Source organism: Uranotaenia lowii, chromosome 2 (genome assembly GCF_029784155.1).
Source record: "Uranotaenia lowii strain MFRU-FL chromosome 2, ASM2978415v1, whole genome shotgun sequence".
NCBI lineage: Eukaryota > Metazoa > Arthropoda > Insecta > Diptera > Culicidae > Uranotaenia > Uranotaenia lowii.
In genome coordinates, this window is record NC_073692.1 from 13929191 (window position 1) to 13952380 (window position 23190).

A 23190-nucleotide genomic window follows, 5' to 3' on the forward strand; every position below is an offset into this window, starting at 1 on the left:
CCCAGATGCTTCGAAGCATGTCACAAGGCTTCAGAACAGTAAATGAATCATGAAGTTTTCTGATCTGCCCACGCATGTGCTGCTTTATTCAACGCAAAAATCAGGATGTACGCACATTTTCTCGAGCGCCGCCAATTACGCCGGTGTGAAATTTAACCTTTATAATAATAAGCCACTAAATTGTAAGTCATAGCTTGTAATTTTTTTTTCTTCATTTTTGTTAGGTAATTCTTGGGTTTTGACCAAATTTGCACGATGGAATATTCATGTTATTTGCTAGGTAATAAAAGCGCCTTTGTTTATGCAACTTATAGTTTCAGCAATGTTCATGATAGGAACAGCAACGCACGTCGTGCATGGTAAAACGCCTTTATGTATACTATCCATTTTATTCTCGGAGCGAATTAAATTATTTAAATTGAAGATTTCTTCAAAAACCATTCACTAGAGGAAATGATGGCGGAAAATTGAAATTCTACTTCTAGAGTCAAACTTTACAGCAATTTAAAATCATTTTTGGCTATCACGTCATGAGAGCAGAATTTGTTATTCATTTGATTGACAGCAAAAATGGAAGTAAACTTTTCGTACGTTAATTAGCAGAATGATGTCAAATTTCGCTTTTCGTAAGAGAAATTTTTGAGAGCATATTGATCGTGAATTTTGCTTTCAAAGAAAATCTTCTGATGCCCTATATTAGCATCATTATGCTCTCCAAGCTCTCGGAAAACGAGGTGTAATTGGGGACTCAGTTTCAGCAAAATTTGGCATCACTTTGCTAACCAAGTATGAAAATTTATGCTCTCATTTTTGCTGTGTACCACCTTATGTCAAGCAAAATGAGAGCAAATTTTCCTTTCAAGGCGTGATAGCAGAATTTGCTATAATTTTGCCATAGAAGTCTGCGCGGGGCAGTGTTTCTAGGAAATAAGGCTGTACGGAAAATTGCGTGAGTTAAATTTCAGCAAGTTTTTGTTCAGTGAACTCCCTGTCAACATCAATAAAAATAATTTAAAATCTTTCGAGCGGTTTATTGCATGAATTTTTCACCGTTTCAGGAAAGCATCATCGAGAGACTTGAACGCCTCGATAGAGACGAACCTTTTATAGGACTTGTTGCTTGGAAGCTAGCATCATCGACATATCCTCCATTAATTGATACACTAACGATCTATTGATAGTAAACAATAAAACGACGACACCTGGTAAAGTGCCGGGTGAAAAGTGTAACAGAACATAGAATAGCGAACAGCACCCGGGAAAGCCCTTAAACGATCGACCAAAACAAGGAAGGAATCGCGCAAAACGACTGCGGGATCAGCTAGAACCCTAGCTTATTTACGAACTGAAACGAGTAACCCGATACAATTCAGTTAATGGATTTCACTATAAATAGTTCTCGATGGGTCGGAAATCGAATCAGTGCGGTTCGGAGGCCGAAAAATACCAGACACTCACTGTAAGTAGTCAGCAAGTAGTAAGTAAGTACTTGCTCCTAGTTCAGTGTTTGCAATTCGAAAGTCGTTCGTTTGAGATTCCGCCGCCGTCGCGTGAAAAGTCAATCGGCATAGAACCAGACATCTGTTATCGGTGACCGATCTCCAGACAAAGTGGATTTATCATCGAAAGGATGCGGAAATCGAAAGTTGCTCAGATGTTTTCCGGCAGAGCCTTGATTCTGCTGCTGGTGTCACTGTGCTGTAGTGTGGTGGAATGTCAGCTGCGTAAGTTGCGGTTTTTTTTGTGTGTTATTATTGTTTCCAATGCTGCTGTTAATTTGAATTTAATAACCTCATATGATGAGTTCAGAAGATGGACGTTCGTGATAAAAGTTCGAATTGTTAATGAATGAGAAACTTTTGGTTGCGTGCCGGTTTGCTGTTAATGTTTTATTATTCAATCGAACGTTTGATACCGTTATATTTTCATAGTGATTAACAATGCTCATTAGCGGTTATCAGATTAGATTCATTCACAATTCACTTGGGTGAATTAGTCATCGAGATGCTTAGCTAAGTGCAAAAGTGGGCTAGTTAAAAATTGAAGTTGAAAATTCAGATTAAAGTTGATGAAAACAGGTTAATAAAATCATCAATCAACGTTAGATTATATTTCTTTAAATAAGATTTCATATTTCATAATCTTGAATTTGAATCAAGGAGATATTTTGATTTTTTTTAAATATTCATAACTCAAGAAACATTTCTGAGTTTCAGAGTAAAACTAAAAAAATAATTCCAATGTAAGCCTGGATTTGAATATTTGGAATTCGAAATTTTGAATCTCTGAGTAATCTTAATTTTGAATACAGGGATTTAAATTTTATTTAATAGGTTTTCAGCCATAGACTGGCTTTAGAATTAAAAATTAAAAATTGAATATTCGGAATTCAATGGAAAAACAGGTTTTCCAACGAAGTCGATGACTTCCTATTCATTCAACCACAGTACATATATGAAAACCCCAAATACTATTGAGTATTTCTCCAGCTATTAGCTACCATCCTAAGAAAATTTTAAAAGTAAAAAAAATCAATCAAGAAAAATGTTATTTAAGTAGTTCTTAACATTTAACAAAAAGAAATCAAAACAATTTTATTTAAAAAAATACTAAAATTTTTTACAAAACTTTGAATATTTAAAAAATTTGTTTATTTTTGTTTTGAATTTCCAATAAAAACATTTTTAATGATATTGGGTTCAGCATTCTGTCATCACGATCTAGGATTTCGAATATGAAACATGAATAACAATTTAAAAGTTATGTTAACTGGGAAATGATAAAAAATAATTATAAATAATTATAATTTATAAAATTTTAAAAATGTTAGAAATAAAGAGAATTTTGAATATTCTAAATTAAAAAAATGGTAGATTTTGGAATATTTGAAGGCAGTACAAATTCAGAAAGCTCAAAAAATAATTGTTTAAGGTTGTTGAAAAACTAAATTTGAGGCCCTTGGAGCCAAATAGGAAATAAGTGCATAAAAACTGATTTAAAAAAAAGCACTTGAACTTTTTTGTGCTTCAGTAAATTTCACACATATTTTTTATGAACTTTTTTCATGAGAGTTATCTTTCAAAATAAAAACAAAGCATTTTATTCCATTTTCACAAAAAAATTATCGTATATTTGACGTTAATAGAGGTGATGATTTTTTTTATTTTTTCACTTATAACTTTTTTTACTTTACATAAATCTTTTAATCAGCCAAAGTTTAGCTGACATAGTAAAATTTCATTATTTCAATCGAGATGGTCACGATCTTTGTTCAAAAACGCCATCTTTTTTACCATTTTGTCTTTCGGCTCAATTTTCAGATACCAACAAAATTATTTTTTGTTTTCTTCATAAATAGATAGTGAACATTTAGACGATTCAAAAATGATATATTTTATTAAATTTTTTTCAGTAGTTTAGAAGATACAGCTAAAACAGTAGATAATCCGGGTCTAACCATAACCGGCTAATTGACCTTTTTTTTTTTTAACTGTAAAGGAAGGTTAAAATAAATTAAGCTTCGAAATAAAAAAAACTCAAAAATAATCAAATCCACAAATTAAATATATTCAAAAAGAATGAAAAATTAATGAAAATTTAAAAAAAAAGTTAAAAGTATTGTTAAGAAAATAGTGATATTTAAAATGGTCAAAATATTTCAAATGAAAAAAAACGTAAATACCACATAATTTCAAGAGACTAAAAACCTTTAAAAAAAATTAAAAATTTAATATCTGAAATAATTTGAAAAAATATTTGAATTTTACATGTTTTGTAAAATTAATAAAAAATACGTCATCTTTTTGGAGACTTTGACAGCTAAGATAAATTAATAAATAACAGAAATTTAAATAAAAGATGAAGGTAATATTTAATAAAATACAATAAAAATCGCAGAATTGAGTGTTAAGAAAAACAAAAAAAAAACTGACAAGTTAAGGAAATTTTTAATATTTTGAAGCATGTAGAAAAATGCAAAATAAAATCAATCAAAGTTTGTAGTTTTTGAAACTCAAATATATTATATGATTCTGAAAATTTAACCAAGCGGGAACTAAACAATGATTGAAAAACACTCAAATTTCAGGAAAATTCCAAATGTCCTGAAATCAAGGAATATTTCAAAATCTGATTAATTGAAAAAGTGGAACAATAAGGAAAAAATTCAGAAATAAAAATTTTAAGATTCCATATTTCAGGTATTAGATATCACATTTTTTGATTCTGATTAATTTTCTGAAGCTCCTGATTTGTGATTTTTTTTTTAACAAACACGAAGAAATTCCTTTTACTTAACTCTATGCTCTATGAAAGGTTGCCAGAATTTTTACAACACGTATCCGGGCCGGACAAATTGGACAGTTTAACATAAAAACGTGGCAAAATCCGGGTATTGGACAAAAGTGACGACCATAAATTTGGCCAATATCCGGACAAATTTTCTCAAAACCCAAAAATTACTCAACAAAAATCAAGAAAAAAATATTTTTCATCAAAACTCATCGACAGATTTTGGATAGTACTTAAGGCTTTCAAAAAATCTTTCATGATTATTTTTATAAAATTTGTTTAAAAAAATATACCTACGTTTTGAAGGCGTTTGTTGTTTTTTTTTGTTTGATTAGATAAAGTGAATAAATCACGGCAGAATCCAAGTATTTTTCAATAAAATCCGGACAACCGGGCCAGGCCGAATTGTTCCCAGGTTTTGTATTAAATATCCGGGCAATCCTGGATAAAACCGGGCATTCTGGCAACCTTACTCTAAGCGTTCATCTTTCGGGGATATGAAGGCTAGCATCTTACAATTGCTAAAACCACCGACGCACAGAAAGTGTACTATGTATGCTGTGACCGGGATTCGATCTCATGACCGTTGGCTGAGAAGACTTGAAGACTATCCTCTACGCCACGGGCTGTGGCCGAATTTGAGATTTGGAATTTGAGATTAGAGAATTACATTTGATATGAGAGTTTCAACTTGGTGTCCATGGTTAAGGGATTAAAATTTGACTACCTTCTATGGATAAGTTCTGAGTTTTAAGTTTTGAATTTTGTTATTTAATTTTGGAGTTCTGGGTTTTAATTTTTTTTATTTTCAAGATTCGTTTGGAAAGTTTTGCGTTTGATTAAACTTTTTGTAGAATAGTCGATGTAACTGTTTATATCTGTTTCGAAAATGCTAATTCTTTATTCTTAATATTCCTAATATTTCTGAAATTTTTCATGTATTGATTCAAAATTTTTTTTTTAAACTCAAACCATTTTTCCCTTGAGATTTGGCATTTTTTTTTCTTAGATATCTTTACTTTAAAAAGATGCATGAACTTTCAACCACGCTTCTTTAGTTTGAAAGCCTGGCTCAAAAATAGCAATTTAGATTGCTTTTCATCGTTTATGGTTGGGGATGATAAATTTTACGGTTCCCGGTTAATTGTGGCAGTTGTTGTTTGTTCTTAATTTTTTTCAATCGAAAAATTTTACACGTGCGAAGAACTCCTCACTCAATCGTTCAACACCCATCAATCCTTTCTAATTTTATGTTTTTGATTTTATTCTATTTTAACCGACAGCCAGCACCATCAAGGTGTGCTCGAGAAATGACACCAAACTAGATGCCTGCATTATCGATGCGGTGGAACGGATTCGACCGAACCTGGCAAGCGGAGATTTTGGGGCCGATTTTGCCGTCCCAAGGATCGAACCGCTCTATCTGGAGAAGATGCAAATGTCCCGGGGCAAGGACTTCCAGGCGGTGTTCCACAAACTGAACGTGTCCGGCCCTAGCACCTTCAAGCTAGAAAAGATTAAGTGAGTTGTTTGGTGTTTTTAAGAAATGACTCAAAAATTTAATATTCTGTTTTATTTTTTTTTAGATCAAATCCGATGAATCTTTCGTTCGATATCAGCTTGAGCATACCAAAACTAAATTTCTCCGGAAAATACTCCATCAACATGAAGGTACTTCTGCTCGAGGTGAAGGGAAAAGGAAAGATCCGGGGTACTCTGTGTAAGTAATCAAATATATAGAGATTTTTTCCAGGATTTTCATCCCGAAGCATGAATCTTCCCTAAGGCGGCATCCATAAAATACGTAACGCAAAAAATGCACTTTTTTGACCCCCTCCCCCCCGTATGTCACAAATCGTAACATTTCGACGTACCCTCCTATTAAAATTACGTAACGCTGATAATTACCCCCCTCCCCCCTCTTATCTTCTCATGTTTTTAAATACTGATTTTCGAAGGTCAAAAAAAGGTTTTTAATGTTTAATGTTTAATGTTTATTGTTTGGAGTACGTGAGCCTGTCAGATTTTAACATAAAATTTTGTTCGAATCGCATCCTCGTTCTCTTTGATGATAATTCACTGATAAAACAAATTGAATGTCTCATTACGAGTTGCTCTGTGATTGAGATCTATCTTGTTTACTTTATTTTGTTCACGGAGCATAACTTGTTACGCAAAATAAACTCCGCTCAAAAATATTCTTCGGAATAATTTATTTTGCATAAATCAATCGAGAAAAAATAGTGAAATTTCCGTCTTAAGATTGAAATTAGTTCTTGGGGTTGAGTGTATCCAATATTTGATTTTCCAACTGTTATTTCACAGATATTCAATACACATTTTAAGGAATCTATCACAGAATCTTTAAATAGAAAAGGTTACAAACCAATTTCAATCATGTTGATGCTTACAAATTTTAAACTGATTTTGGTTTGGTTATCATTCTACTAAAATTGCATGACATCAAAATAGCTGCGATGACACTCAAATTCATGAGGAAAAAATCGTTACGTAACGATGAGCGTACCTACCCCCCTCCCCTATGTCACAATTCGTAACGCTCGAGCTTACTCCCTCCTCCCTAGAAGCGTTACGTAATTTATGGATGCCCCCTAAATACTTAAAGATAGCAGTTTGCAGAGTTTTTCAGTGCAACATGCTGAAATTTCGTGAACAGTGACTTTGACTTTTTCTTGAAATTTCTAGAATAAACTTTTCTAGAATTGTTTCGACAAAGAATTTTAATAAAACCTATCAGGCTATCAAATTATGACGATTGGCATCAAAAATTCAAAAATGACGAAATGTCACACGTGACAATTATGCATCCAACGGAAGTTTAAACGACAATAAAAAAAAATATTCAAAACGGACCTCCAATTTTGTAGTGAGCCAGTTGGAAATTCGTAATACATTAGTCGGGATGAATAAGCCATTGTTGCTTAAAATCCCTTGAGAAAAAAAAAAAAAAAAAAAAAAAAAAAAAAAAAAAAAAAAAAAAAAAAGTAATACATTAGATTTCAATATACTATTTTGCTGGAAGATGGTCAATCTGGAATGGGTGGAGGGATCGCCTCAAATCAAGGCAATTAAAATCAGCCTATAGAAAAGGGCTTTTAATCCTGTTAAATTTGAAACATTGATTTTCGGGAAGTTAACATGACAGTTGGGACATTAGACATGAGTAATCAGAATTTAAGAAATTCATGAACTTTATTGCCCTACCTGATAAAATGGCTATCGAAATATCATTTTATCGATAAGCTTACATACAAACTATTTTCAGTTTGATTTGTTGACAAATGTTGTAAACTATTGTTATTATACTCTTGAAATTTTGCATCCATTGATTTCACATTAGAGCCAGCAAAATTCTAGCTATGTGGCATAAGCTGATTTTGAAGGGATTCCCAAATCCAAACCTGTCATTTGAGTTCGTTTATGAGCTCTAGTTTTTGATTCGAAGATCAGTTTAATTAATCAGTTTTGAATAACATCTGTCAACTAATAATTGATTAAAAAAATACATTCAGCAAAAACCAAAACTAACTTGAAATACATTGTTTATCCTCAACTCAAACTCGGTCTTTAATTTTACCTTGATGTTATCATTTCAGAGTTATTACAGCTCAATGAAATAAAATTTCATAAATTTAAGACGTTATAATACACAAATTCATCATTATTTCATAATTAATCTATTAAATCGCTAAGCTTCAAGTTTAAATGGTTTGAATTTATTCAGCAATTTTGTTTTAGAAATATGTTTTTAAAAATCATAGAGATTCACATTTAAGATTTTCTGTTGACTCCAAAAATCCAATATTTTATTGAAAGGAGGAAGCAAAATACAAAAAGAAGTATTCTGAAATCCTCTATTTAAAAGTCGCAATTACTTGTAGTCTTGAAGAAAATTTATTTTTAATTTTAAATCTTTGATTTGGAATATTATGGAATATTTGACAGAGTTAACATAAATTAAAATAAAAGTAATTGAGTTAACACCTGGATTTGAAAAACTAGAGATGTTAGAAAAAAAAGTTTATTGCATATTTTAGCGCAACTGAACAGAAAAAAAAAATGATAAACTAGTCCCCTGACGGGAAATCTTTCTTAAAAAAAATAATGATGGTAACATTCCTTAGTATTGCTCAAAATTCCCAATCTCTTATTGAATACACCTATGTTCATGGCCGTAGGAACGTAGAAGGGGCTGTTTGGGAGTTAAACCCCCGCCCCCCTCATGAGGGTTCAGGAAAAGCAAATGAGGGGAGGCATGAGAGGTTCAGGAGATTCTACTCAACACACAAAATTTTGAATCATTCATCAAATTTTGATGATTGAGTAAGGTTATTCAAGAGTAACAATCTTGATATCAATCTGATATCAAACCGCGAAAATCCTAGGTTTAGAAATCTGCCACAGTTTTTCACAATTCATTTCTGAATATTAAACTTCAAATGAGAAGAAATTCATTTCCGAGGTTCTAGTGTCATATCATCAAAATCCAAATTTCTGTTTTCATTAGAGATGTACCGAATAGTGGTATTCGGTGAACGGCCGAATACCGAATAACTATTGACCTTTTCAACTATTCGGCCAAACGAATATTCGACCGAATAGTCGATTCAGATTTCAATGAAAAAACAAAAGTGATTATTTCAATTTTCTTCTATTCTTCCATATTAATGCCCCTCATATTTTTGACTCGATTATTTTCTACCATATGGTATTTTCAGATGATGTATCACAAGATTTTTTCAAGGTGGGGGTCTTCCTGATTTTTAAAATGTCACCAATAACTGACAGGACACGACATCAGATGACTTGACGCTTCTACGGCGTTGATCAGCAAAGAGATTGTTTTCCTGTGAAATTTGGGACAAAATATGTCGAAACAGGTGCTAAGCAATTTGAAATTGCTTAGTTGATATTCAATTAGATGTAGGTAGAATTTGAGCAAGCTATCTTCAATTGAACAAAATGATCTTTAGTACACATTTTCAACTACGCGTATCCACACGCTCAGGCATTCAGGACGATTTTTGAAAAACAATTTTAAAAAAGAGAAAAGTGTATGCTCATTTTGATTTTTTTTTATCGTTACTGAACACAATGTCTAAAAAAATTTAAAGAGAAAGTTGAGTTTTTTTTAACTAAGCAACTAATCTTAATAAACCCAAGTAAAATTCGGATTTTTTTAAAAAAATATCTGGACATCTCGGCCAGTTTTGACTTATCTCAAATCTTTATTGGATTTATGGGTAAGCCTGGATATATCAAGAAAATCTTTAATAAACGGTAATCAAAGTATTAAGCGATACTTGTCAGCATTCTCCTGTACATTCTATAGTGAAAGATACACGGGTACTCCAAAGATGTTTAGCTGAGCCATAAAATGTTGATGATTGTTTAGCTTTTACCACATCAGTTTTGGATATTTTATAAATTATCCAAATTAATTTTGAAAAATCATACAAGTCTGTTATTTTATAAATTTTAATAATAAATATTCGGCCTATTTGGCCGAATACTTAGCTCAAATATTCGGTGAGCCGAAATATTCGGCTTAACAGTTTTTGGGCGGTATTCGGCGCCGAATATTTGGTACATCTCTAGTTTTCATAATACAGATTCTGTATCCAGTTAAGGATTCTTGATTTTCGGATCGAATCATCATTAAGAAATTCAAATAATAAATTCAGATTGGAACCCAAAACAGCAGAATACAACTAATTATAGATTCATAATTGAGGGCTCTGAAAAAAATTTTGCTTCTTGGCTCATATTTGAAATTCTAATCTGGAATTTAAATTTAGGAATCGTGTTTTGATCATTGCAGGAATCTTATGGATGTTCGGAAACAGATCCAGAGTTCAAGTTTTGAATTCCGGTTCTGAATTCAGATCCAATTTATGTTCAGATTCAGCAAGAACATGATTTTCACAATCAAAATAATACTATCAATATGATTATTTCGTTGAGTAACTCGAATTGCAAGAGACAGCAGATATATATTTTTTATTGTTAATTCGAATTTTCAATTTAAATTTATTAACCTAAGCCAGTTTAAATACAAAATTCAGCTGAAAATCACAAATGGGGTGCTTAGATGTAAGAGCCTAAATGATAGTTTCGAGTAAACGTGTTCCAATTTGCTCGATTTTTCATATACTAAATGTTAAGTAGAAGTAGAATACGAGTTTATTTTACAAGTTTTATTTATATTTTAAAAAAATCGTCCACAGGATTTAAATTGGTTCTATTGATTTCAATTGAAACACATTTACTGATAAAGAAACATGTTATCTCCCTGTTAAAAATCATAGGAAATCACATATTTTTGGAACTTTTCCTTAAAAAAACTTATTTAATGATCAAATCATATAAACCAAATACATTATATTTTTGGCAAATTCATATTACATTTTTAAAGGATGCCTTTTACAAATCTTGCTTAAAATTGTAAAGATTTAAAAAAAGTTTCTATTTGAAACAAACAAACAACACTAGAAAATAATTTTGTTTTTTTTATACATGCATTGCTTAAGCAAAAATATCATACACAAAAAGAGGTCACTAAATCCCCTCCCCCAATGAGCCAGTTCTTCCTACGGTCCTGCCTATGTTTAAACAATTTCACAGGCAACCTTAACCCTCTAAAACTTAATTCAGCCTTTAGATGTGATTTACTATAATCAGCATGAAACCAAAGCCCAGAATGTTTCAAAACTTGTTAATCTAACATTCTATACTAATGAAAACTGTCTGACAAGCAGCTGTCGAAAGATCATGAGAAAACTGGAAATGAATCGATTTTTCGAAAAATTATTATTTTGGTATTCTAAGAAATCCACGTGATCGATTTCGATCTAAAACAATTATTGGAAGTTAGGTTTGAGTGTAACAACCATTGAAGAACAAAATGATCCTCAGTTAGGTAGACTAGACGAAATATAAACTCCATCTGAAGGTGGGGTTTAAAAAAAAAAAGCAACAATTCTAAAATTACGTACATTAAGTACTTTTCGCTATTAGTCAGTCTTAGAATGTTTCAAAATTTAGGAGAAAGTGGCTTCACACTACAGCCGAAAAAGTACTGAAAGTTATGTTCTTCAGCCCCTGTGATTGTGCAGTTTTTGAAAAAAAAATGTTTAAAATTTATTCCTGAATGTTCAAGTTTTTCGTAGAACAAAAGTTGTTTGTAATCAACTACGTTCTTGTGGTTTTTTAGCGAAAAAAAAATTTTAAAAGGGTTGAGAATAAAAAAGTATATCTGGTAGCCAAAAACAGATTCAGATCCAGCCATTTGGTTCAAATCAGTCCTTAAATTCTAGTTGTGAACCAAGTAGTTTAGAACTCATGACCCATAACTAAGGTTGCCAGAATTTTTTCAGCACATATCCGGGCTGGAAAATTTATATTAAACCTTGGAAAATCTGATTTCAAAATTGACGACCTAAGATCCGGGCAATATCCGGGCAAATTTTGTCAAAACCCAGAAACCCAGAAATTACTCAACAAACAATTTTTTTTCATAAAAGCTGATTGACAAATTTTAAGGCTTCCGAAAAACTTTTCATGATTAATAAAACTAGTTCTAAAAATTTCGTTTTGGAAGCATAAATAAAAAAAAATACCACACAATTTGTTTTCTTTTGTTTGATTTGCCAAATGAAGTGAAAAAATCCGGGTAAAATCCGGGCATTTTTCAATGAAATCCGGACAACCAGGCTGGAATTATTCCCAAATTTTGTATTAGACATCCGGGCGAACCCGGATAAAACCGGTCAATCTGGCAACCTTATCGATGGCCATGAAAAATATGCCACATTTAACACCTATTTGATACCAAATGGGAAATAGTATTCAAATTAAAAAACGTTGTTTATTAAATCGAAACAAATTTAAAATGATGCCCTCGTAGACAAAAAGAGGGAAGTGCATGAAAGCTGTTTTCGAAAATAAAACGAGCTTCTTTACTCGATTCTTTTTATATGTTTCATAATAAAAAAAAGTATGGTATTCATACTGAATTTCATATTCGGTATCTATAATATCAAGCATCAAAACTTTTTATATTAATCATGCTGAAAAAATTGATACTAGCTAGGAATTAAATATCCCACATCTGTTTAACACTAGCAATAAAAGTTGTTCACATGCCTTAATTTGAATCATGAAATTAAAATTTAATTCCTTTTAACAAAAGGTAATATCAGAGTGAAAATTCTGATACGCGTCTTTAGTGGGTAAAAATTTGTCCGATCAAACTCAGAAGACAATAACCGTTTAACTGGAAATTTTATTTTGAATATTCTAAGCAATTATTCAAGTGGTCTGTTTGTTATTTCTTTAGTTGGCAGAGAGTCCTTTTTTCAAATCATAGCGAGATCATAATTTTAAACCTTAACGAATATAAATAAGCAATTGTGATAGATTCCTAACTTACCACAGTTTCATAAATTACCTTTCGATGTCCCTTTCCATCAGATAGAATTTTCCTATCCTGGTGCTGCTCCAGAGATTTTTTCGCATTTGCTCTGCTTCTCAAATACCATTCTGCTGGTTTTTTGCTGTCTTGATAATTTTTATCGATATCGGATCGATAATTCTGTTGATTTCTGTTTTCTGAACTGGCAGGGACCTCGCCTTCAAACGGCGAAGATGTTGAGATAATGGTAGTTCCATGTTCTTTTTATCGAGTGGGTGCATTCTAGTATGTGAACGGGTTAGCCTCCTGGTAATCCAATAATCCAATTAGACGAGAGCAATATCTTATTCCCTTAGAAGTAACGTCCTACTCGATTGGCTCGTTACAAGTCATTGAACTTTTTATTATGCTCTAAAAATAAAAAACCTTTGCAATATGCACCTAAAAGTTAATCAAATCGAATAATATAACCTACTTGTAATTCCATCCCAACAGCAAAAATGAGGATGAACATCCGGCTGCGGGGTTTCACGGAGAACATCAATGGCACCGATTACGTGCGCTTCCGGCGGATGGGCATGAAGATCAAGATCGACGATGGATCCTTCGTGCTGGACAACCTGTTCGATGGGGATCCAGTTTTGGGCAAGGTCGGTAACCAGGTGATCAACGATAATCCGCGCCTGTTTCTGGATGAAATCATTCCGGGGCTGGAGAAGAACTTGAGCAAAACCTTCACCGATATCGCCAATCAGCTGCTGTACAATGCCACCATTGACGATCTCTTCCCGGAGGTTGTGGACGAGGGCAGTGGGGCAGGCGAGGGGGATGGCGATGGTGTTTTCGTCTAGTCGGCTTGCTAGACGATGATTTCATGCTGATAAAGAGAGTGAGATCAGTGAGTGAGGACGCCGACAACAAAAAGGCCCCAACTGGACTGTCGAGTGCCTCGTGTTGATAATTTTGAATGTGATTTATATCGTAGTTGTCTTTGTACATGTGAGAAAAAAGTACTGAAATCTTTTCGGAATCTGCTATACAAAATTAATTTTAGTTTATTGTGGGTTTAGCTTTAGGAAACATTAAATTAAAACATATTTTGAAAAGTACACATTATGTTTATTGAAGGACTTCGAAATGCAAATATTCTAAATTATTCCTTATTTGGTTCCCCTACGGGGCGCGGGGTGAAAATGGGTTAAAATGAAGAATATTTATTTTGATGTATTTTCAAAAATCTTGAAGATATCGGTTTACAATTTTTAAATATAATAACGAGCATATCTAGGTATCTATTACTTTGAAGGTAATTTTTTAGAAAAATCTTGTGTTAATTCTTAAATTCTCGAAATTTGGAGAGAAAAGTTCGTAATAAAATACAATGCATAAAAATGTCATGTATGTTTCTTTTCTTATTAGATGACATGTTGTATCCGTACATGGTGAAGATAGCTTCTACCAGAATTTGTAATTCCATCCATAAGGACTACGGTATAGCTTATCGTTATTCTGAGGGTCATCGTGAGTTACCAAAGGTGGCTTTTCTATAGGAGGATGGAAAATGGAGTTTTTTGGAGACCAAAAAGAAAACCTGGATGTCTTAGCATTTTGATCCTGGAGTTTTTCGATCGGAAATTCGCCTTAGTAGTACGTAACTCGAATCGATACATTAAAGTATGGATCACTACAAATCTGGACGCATTAAAACGGGTCTATCTCGGAGCTATATAAACGAAATAAACACTTTTACCCCTTAGATTCTCAAGGCCTCATATGTGTTGAGCATACGGTGAAAGGATGAAGTAACGTTTCATACCTTAACACTTTCGACAAATCAATAATTATAATTATAATTTACAGATAATTATTTTTATGAGGCACTAATGAAAAATCCTTTGATTTTTAAGATAATTTTTTTTTTGACTATTATTAGATAATTCCAAATTCCACAGTTTTGAAACTGCGAAATCCTGATTCTTTTTTTTTACTCAAATACGGAGCTTGATCCAGAGATTTTTAAAATTTGATAACAAATAACGAATATGGTCTTAAATTTTCAAATTCCAATCTGCCAACATTCGATATCCGAGTTTTGAACTTCAAAACGTATGTTTTCCCACTTTAGAATTTATGAAAATTTATGTATGTTTCTTTAGCAAGTTTTGGAGGCATCTGAGAAAAATTTTACTGAAAATATATGTTATACCATCTAGCCGTGGAGTTTTATTTTCAATAAAATGTGCAGAAAATACGCTGAGTTAATTTATAATTTGGGGATCCCCTGTCCTAGTTCAAATTTTAAATTTTTAATATACCGTGAAAGCACCAATGGCCACGCAGTACCAATGGCCGCGCATTTTCAACTTTAATCTTTATTTTCCCCGAAATTCAACAACGAAAATTTCTATGTTTCGCATTTTCGGATACCTCCGCTACGTATCTATCACTTGCCATACTAGAAATAAATTTATTCTGCTTTTTGAGGTCAGGAAAAAATAAAAACAAACATCGTTTTTGTCGGATGCCAATTTTTCTGTCGTCCTTAGCAAGTGAGCTTCCTTCCGGGTTCCTTTTTGTAATTCAGTTTTTTGTGTTTAATTCGAGCACCTTGGCAAAAATTTTTGAACGTAAGTTATTTGTGCTGTAGAATGAATCAATTGTGAAAAAAAGTGAACAGTTTGAAGGTTCTGTTGTGGAAAAAATGACAATTTTGTTGTGCACGGCCATTGGTACACTTGATTTTTGAATGTTTCTATTGCCGCGCACGGAAAGTATTCTAGTATTTATCAGCAGTTAAACTTAGAGAACTTCTTCGGAATTCACAAAGGTTACATAAGATTCACAGGCAAGTATTCCAATCAATGTTTTCCTTCACATAACCGGCTGAAAAAGCACAATTTTTTGAAACAGTGTCAGAAGAAACGATAATCTAATAAAAATTGCTACAAAGTGTTGGAAATTTGAGGTTAGATAGCAATCCGGATCTGTTTAGTTTAGTTGGTCAGTTTCCTCGTGGATTTTCAGACAGCTCGCCGAATTTGTGATGATTTATCGAAATCGGGACCGAAAACATTGTACCATCTTCCGACAAAATAATGCTTTGTAAAAATGGCGCCTCATAATAATTTTGCACTAGACTAGTTTCACAAAACAATGACGACAAATCAGTAATTGTTGAGTGAATCTTGAAAATCCTTACATGAGAATAATCGCAATGAGCCTGAGAGCTATGTAAACAGCATTTTAAATTGTTTGGATACCTTATTCACTGTTTAAACCAAATTAAGAAGTGCGCGGCCATTGGTACACTTGTGAGCTGCGATTGGAACAAGCATCATGAGCGTGCGCGGTCATTGGTACACCAACACTTTTTACAAATTCGCGTTTTTTGTGACGTTAGAATGAAAAATCTCTCACTTTGAAATGTTTCCCTTAAAGAACGTAAGTTTGACTACGTGTCAGTGCTTTTGTTTTCGGAATCGCACAAAAAACGATTTTTGTACGGCACAGAGAACATTCATCATAGCTTAAATGCGCGGCCATTGGGTCCTTCACGGTAGTTGCTGGTTTTGATAACTGTTTAGAGTCAAACTTTTATTTTTTTTTTTTCTAGGAAGGGGGCTGTACCTCCTTTCAATCCGGCAATGCTCACAGTATAAGTGAAATCAGTTTTCAAGACATGGCGAATGTATCTGAGAAGTTATATGTCGTAATATGTACGACATGTAGAAGAGCAAATTGTTTTGTAATGAAGAAAACCAGTGTTTGTAACTGTTTTTTCAACGAATAACATGTTCTTGCCGGGTTTGAAATAATCTTTTTTTTTCGACAATGACAAAGTTGGCACGCACTAATACATGAATTCTATTTGTTCTAAAATAATATAAGACGTATTAGACGTTACAATCATTACCTGTATTACTTGCCATATGCATCGTAGCTCATCCTTCCTTCCGAGGATGGGTGAAATTAAATAACTGACACATTCCCACAATTTAATTTTCTTGCGTAATAAATAGGTACTAGGCACAAAATTTTCTTCTCCAAAAACACTTCCGCAACTAACAGGCACAGCCTACCAAGTGATGAAAACAAAAACAACTTCTATGTTTCCTAGGCAACATTCCTGAATCCTTACGACGAATTGAATGTCTGCATTTAGGCGTTTATCTTTGTACATTATCTAGAACAAAATTTACTCACTGGATTCCTCTACTTCATATTTGTTTTCAAGGAAAAGTTGAAATGAACAATATTTGAAACCAAATCAACTTGTCGATTATTGAACGATTGCGTCACGCTAGTTTCAATCATACACATATTACTTTTGCGTACATGCGATCAATGCGTAGTTGGAAGGCCTAACATCCCTTTTTCGATTAGCTTTATCGATCGCGATTAGTGGGTATCGATCGACAAGATAGGAGCACACGTGCGAGTAAGAGTAAATTATTGGAAGATTAAAGTAACCTCAATTTTCCCAACCCCATTAGCCCAAGATGGGAGCCATTTGTTGAGCTTTCCCGATTAAATACTGACTACTCATTATGTCAAAAAATTGAAACCTACCCCTTAATCTGGAACTCGTAGGAACACGCAAAATGGGTAGTGATCATCGCCGTTTAACGGTTATCTCCGATCGATGATCAAGCTGAAAAAGGTTTCGAAGAAATCTACCGTTAAAAAATTACAGGTGCATTCGAGGTGTGAAACATCGATTGTAGAATCACATCTGTAATTTCGGGTGCTGATATCTCGGGTCGGAAATCTCGAATCTCAATTGTAGGGTACGAGATTGATATGTTGGGATTGATGTGAAATTTCGCATGTGAAATTTCAGACTGATTTCTTAGATGATGAAAAAATTAAAAGTTTAAGAGAATTCTGTAATCTAAAACTGATGGGTTTCGGAATTGAAACGTGAATTCTTTCTTCATTTCCAAAAATACAAGTAAAAAAAATTTGAAATCTGAACTTCCAATCTACCCGGCATAAATCGATCAACGCCAGATGGCAGTTCTAAGTATATCACAAACCTTAATCGCGTTCGATCTCGATCGACTAGATCCAAGAGGACTTATTCTAAGTGTAGACGCTGACTAGCAGGCGCTAGTGAGTTCGACTAATCCACGGCTAGCACAGAACCAGCACGCCAGCGCTAGATCAGAATATAAAACACCGATCATCTGCGAGCTCGCGACTCAGTCCGTTTCGGTGTAATTAAGCGGTTAGTTAGTTGAGCCAACTTCTGTTGAGTGCTGCCTTTTGCTGATCGATCAACCAATCTCAGCCGGCATTTGAGGAGCCTTAGAACGCCTGCAAAGTTATTTTATTGGAAGGATAGCTAGCCGGCTCGTTTTTTTGCCGATATCGAAAGAACTACATAGTATCGGTTTGCAGTACAAGCACAAGGGTGCGTGAACTTGATCTTGACAGTGACTTTCGGCGGCAAAGTCAGGCAGGCGCGCGCGTTACGCACGAGAGAAGATCACCGTCTCGATCAGGTGCGAGTGATCATAAGTGTTAAAATAAGTACTTACGCGTACGCGTTGATTGTTGTGTAACCAGAAGTGGATTTCATTGACCGGCGCTAGAAAGAAATTGTCGTGGAAAATGTATCGATCGTGTTTTGCCGCATTGTTGCTGGTCTTGAACGTCGGAATCGGGTTAGCTGAACTAGGTATGATTATTAAGAGCAAGGCTTCCTGAAGGGATGGCCCTTTCTAAAGGAAAATAAGAGATGAATTCAGAAACTTTTAGGAAGGCTCTTAATTTCTAATAAAGAAATGTAAACTGGAAACATAAATTCAGGATATTTTATGATTGGTGAAATCATAAAATACTAGAAAATAGAAATTTTATAAGAGGAATAAAAAGTTGAACATCTGTTTATAATCATCCTACTAAGGTTTTAAGTTTTGGATTTTTTTTTTTTTAAATTTGATCATAAATGCAAAATTAAACTTTTTATGACAATTTCAGTTAAATTTTGAGAGCTAAACCTTGATTGCTTTCTCTAAACTCGCTCATTTAAAAAAAAGATAGATAGGTAATTCACTTTGCTATCAAAGATAAAATATTTATTATTTCAGGATTTAAAATAAAATATTTTATATAAAACTAGCTGACCCGGTGTGCTTTGTTACACCTTTCAAAAATAAATTGAATTTGTTAAAGTTATTGAAATTTTATTTCTATTTCCAAGGCAGCATTTCCAACAAAATTTCAACAAAACGGTTTAAAAAAAGATCTGCAACTGGAGTTTCGAATTTCAGTAGGTGATGATTCAATTATACTTTCTTAAATTGATCTTTAAATTTGTTGTTCAAGATCTGAAACTTTGATTCTGTTTTTACAAGCTTTATAGATTTTATAATGATATCAAAATGTATGTTTTAATGTTAAGAACTTCCAGCCCTTTCCCTCTTCCCATGCAAGAAGTGTTCACAAACTACTAAAAAATCATTTTTAGTATCAAAATGTTAATGATAAAATTTTAAACTAGAACCCAGAATTAAGGCAATGTCTCAAATTATTCTTACGGTTGTTTATCACTTCTAAAAATATGGTTTTTTTTTGCTAGATAAGTTTTCGATTTATGCCAACAAACTTGTATGGAAGCCCTGATTGGTTAGTACGTTTTAAAGCTATGCAATTCACATGGAACTCCGATTGTCCCTCCCTCTTTTGCATTGCAATGCAGAAATGTTTGGTACTTTAATAATTTTTTTGCCATATACCTAACTTGAAGACTTGACTCATTACTTTTTCAAGTGATGCCAAACAGCAATTGGCATGATTTAAAATCTGGCAACTTTTTATAATGCAAATTACGATATTTTATTTGTTTAAGCAAAAAGTGCAAATTAAATTCATATGGATAAGCTGTAACCTGATGAATCAAGAAAAATAATGGTTTTTAAAGACGAAACAAAATGTGTTTGAATTTGTTATTCGACTGAATCAAAGCAATTTTCTCTTTTTTTGAGCTAAAGGTCCTTTTCAAAACTTTTCAAGATTTTAACATACTTTAAACATTACTTTTCAGTTCGTTGACAATCGATTGAAAAGCAGATTTTCAAAAATTGAGTGATAAAAATAATCAGTTTATGTTCGACGGTGGTATGACTTTTTTCAAAAAATGTACAGTGTTTTTCTGTGAATGATTTAAAAAAAGTTGAGTTAATTTAGTCAGATTATTTATTTGGGCCTAACAATTTATAGATGACGAAATAATTTATACATATTTTCCCTTCTTAACTAAAAGTTCTTCCGGAAAATGCATTCATTGCATATCCTTACTTTTTGTTATGAAAAAGTGGTTTATTTTATTAATAACTTTCACTTGTACTTGCAAAAAATCAAAAAAATCTCTGCACTCGGCCTCTAAATACATCAATCCTATCTCATCCAATTTAAAGGACAGGCTTTAGAGAAATGTTTTCGATCTATTTCTGTTGAAAATATCTTATTCTTTTCTCTGTTTTGAATATGAATCAAAACTAACTTTATTCGGACTCGTTTGCTGGCGTTTTTTAAATTTTAATTTCAAGTTTTTAAACTAAACTGCATAGCATTGACATTAAACCAAATTTCTAGTTCAGAATAAGTAACATCATTTTGAATAATTCATTATTAACCTACTGGAAACAGCATTGATTTGTAACTTAGATTCTGATTTATTTAGAGTATATAGTATCAGTAAAATTTATCGATTCGATTGTTTTTTCGAGTTTCTGTGATGGTCGTGAATAGAAAAATGGTTTTGCATATCAAATATCCTTATTGGATGTGCTTTTTTGGTATTGTTATTATTTCTAGCTAAATTTAAACTTCAAAAACCCCCCTATGGACAAGTCCTTCGCACGGGCATGGTTTTTGCACTTTTTTTTCAATTCTCAATATAGGTTAAATCTAGATAAAAAAATTCCAATCTTGTATTAAAATTACAAAACCCAGTTCCTTTATTTAAGTTCTAAGAGTTCAATAAGAAAAAAAAATCATAAAACTTTAGTCTTTTTAATTTCAAAAACTTTTGTTCTGCGTTTTTAGTATTATTTAAGGATTTTTTTTTTAAATATTGCATAATCACAGGAGTTATGGATCTTAACTTTCAGTACTCTTTCAATTGTAGTTTTTAAACAATTCAATAATTTTATCCTAAATATCGAAACATACTAATACTGCTGCAAAGTTATATTGTCATGTTCTTTTTGTTAAAACAGTTCTACAAATACTTCAATCTATACAAAAGGAATGTTTGTGCGACCTGTGAAGCTTTTCATAAATTTAATTTTTAATTTTTAATCATCGTAAAATACTGGTCCATAACTAATAAAAATAAAAATAGTGTCAGTAGTTGATCAAATATGCACTTTTTAGAAGTTCCTATTTCCCCGCAATCACTCTGATTGGTAGCACGTAATGTTGAAGTTTTTTTTTTGTTTGGATTCTTTTTTCGTAATTATTTAACTCCCACTTCGAAATTCAAATCCACGAAAGTGTAACGGGAATACAAACAAAAATCGAAGGCTTTAGATTTTTTTTTTTTTTTTTTTTTTTTTTTTTTTTTTTTTTTTTTTTTTTTTTTTTTGTTTTGATTATAGTCGTTTTACCATTTTTATGGCATTCGCGACTATATCAACGTTGCAGTTGGCGGATCGTTATTGAAAAACCATCCGGTACAACTGTGTTCGATGTTTACTCTTGGGCTCGAACTCGCGGACATCGGCTCAGGAGACAGCAGGCTTGCCAACTGAGCTATATCACAAGCCCAAAGGCTTTAGATGATCACAGGCATTTCTCAGTCCGTTAGTGAGATCTTATTTATATCGTTTCAAAGAAAAATAAGTTGTGTGATGAATATACTCAGCAGGTTTTTTTTTTTTAAATTTTTCATTATTTCATCAAATTTAGTTCAGGAAAGGCTAGCTAGGCCTAATCAAAAATAAAAAAAAAATTAACCATTCACAAGTGACAGAGTTTTGTTCTTGAAGCGTAAAGGAAATGAGAAAAGTTTAACAATAAAGACTGGGTGCACGATTTCGGATTTCTTATCGACATGATTCAGCTTCAAAGTCTCCGATAAAAACTGTGAGTTTTCGACAAAAACAAAATCTGTCATTTTCATAAATTTCATAGACATTGAAAATAACTTGACAACTTGAAAATAAACAATCCACGTTACCAAAGTCATAATTTTTTCAAGAATCAGTTTGGCAAGCCTCTCCAAGTGATATCGAAATTAAATTAAGAAAACCCATGAAATCTGTGAAAATTTACTAGTATCAAGAATGTAAACAGTTTTTTTTTGACGGAGATTGCTTCAAAATCTGTGAAATTATGAATTTTTCTTTTTTGATTTTGGAACCATACATCACATGCAACATTGCAACTTCATATTAAAATACAGTTTTTTCACCGTTTGTAGAAAAAAATCGGATCTTCGAGAATAAAAATTGAGTGTGGAAATACTTTGGAAAATGCGCACAGAAAAAAGGATTTTACGTCTAAATATAAATTTAAATAACAGTTCAAAGCCATACGCTAAATAGACAGTGATTTTACCATAATATTCTCACTATAAGTAATCGTAGTGATTTAGCTTTGTAAAACTTTTAAATTGAAGTGATAACGAATTGCACCATCAGTTCACTAATCACTAATCACTTATCGTACTTCCACAGCCAGAACTTTCCGTAAAAGATTCTTGTAATAATTGATTCTTATTCTTCCTTTTTCTTTGTTCATGTTTTCTATTATGTTAACATAATAACATTGAAATAATAGAAAACATAAAAAGGCCGGGCCCACTGTGGAGCAGAGAACGCATAGACATCTGGAACAAAGGAACACCAGTTCCATACGTTTCAAATGAGCAGTATCGTTGGAAGCATGCTAAGGAAAATGCTCCCTGATGAACAAACCATGGGTGATGTGAAGTAACTTCGCCAATCACTAGGACAATTCTTCAGCGGCTGGAAATGATTTATTTGGTACACCGAAACAAAAACCTAAGAATAAATTCATTTTAAAGAATTTGATAAACATAAGGATTTTTAAATTAATTTTTTTTAACTGTTTGGGTTTTCAGAGTACAATCATTTCTGGTCATTGACCAAGGATAAAGCGCCTTTACTCGCTCTTGAAAATAAAAAAGAGAAACGGAAAATAATATTAGAAAAAAAACCCTTCAAAGTCTGTTTAGGTTTTTTTTGAAAAAAATTATCCTAATCGTAGAATAGAATTTTACTTATTGAGTAACCTCGAAAGCTTTCCACAAGCAATAATTTTTCAGTTCTTAATTAAATTACATTTAATTAAAAATTTTAACAAAAATCATTGTAATCTACAATGTATGGCTTCCCTCATGCATTTAATATATGATTCGATCTTTATTAAATTTATTTAAATAGCAATTCGTTAATGAATTTTGAAATAGATGAATGGGCCAAATGTAAACATAT

General features: G+C 32.6%; 2 protein-coding genes across 2 annotated transcripts in view; both read left to right on the top strand.

Moving 5' to 3' along the window:
• Positions 1-1437: 1437 nt before the first annotated feature.
• LOC129746544 (uncharacterized) lies at positions 1438-14074 on the top strand. Its single transcript, XM_055740233.1, has 4 exons — positions 1438-1724; positions 5574-5811; positions 5877-6010; positions 13220-14074. The coding sequence occupies exons 1-4, from the start codon at positions 1631-1633 to the stop codon at positions 13573-13575; spliced, it is 822 nt and encodes a 273-aa protein (XP_055596208.1). The 5' UTR covers positions 1438-1630; the 3' UTR covers positions 13576-14074.
• A 3866-nt stretch (positions 14075-17940) lies between these two features.
• LOC129741078 (uncharacterized) overlaps positions 17941-23190 on the top strand; it is a 45083-nt gene continuing 39833 nt past the window's right edge. The window contains exon 1 of the mRNA XM_055732777.1: positions 17941-18404. Coding sequence (XP_055588752.1) covers positions 18338-18404 — 67 coding nt within the window. The 5' untranslated portion in view covers positions 17941-18337. The remainder of the gene's footprint in view (positions 18405-23190) is intronic.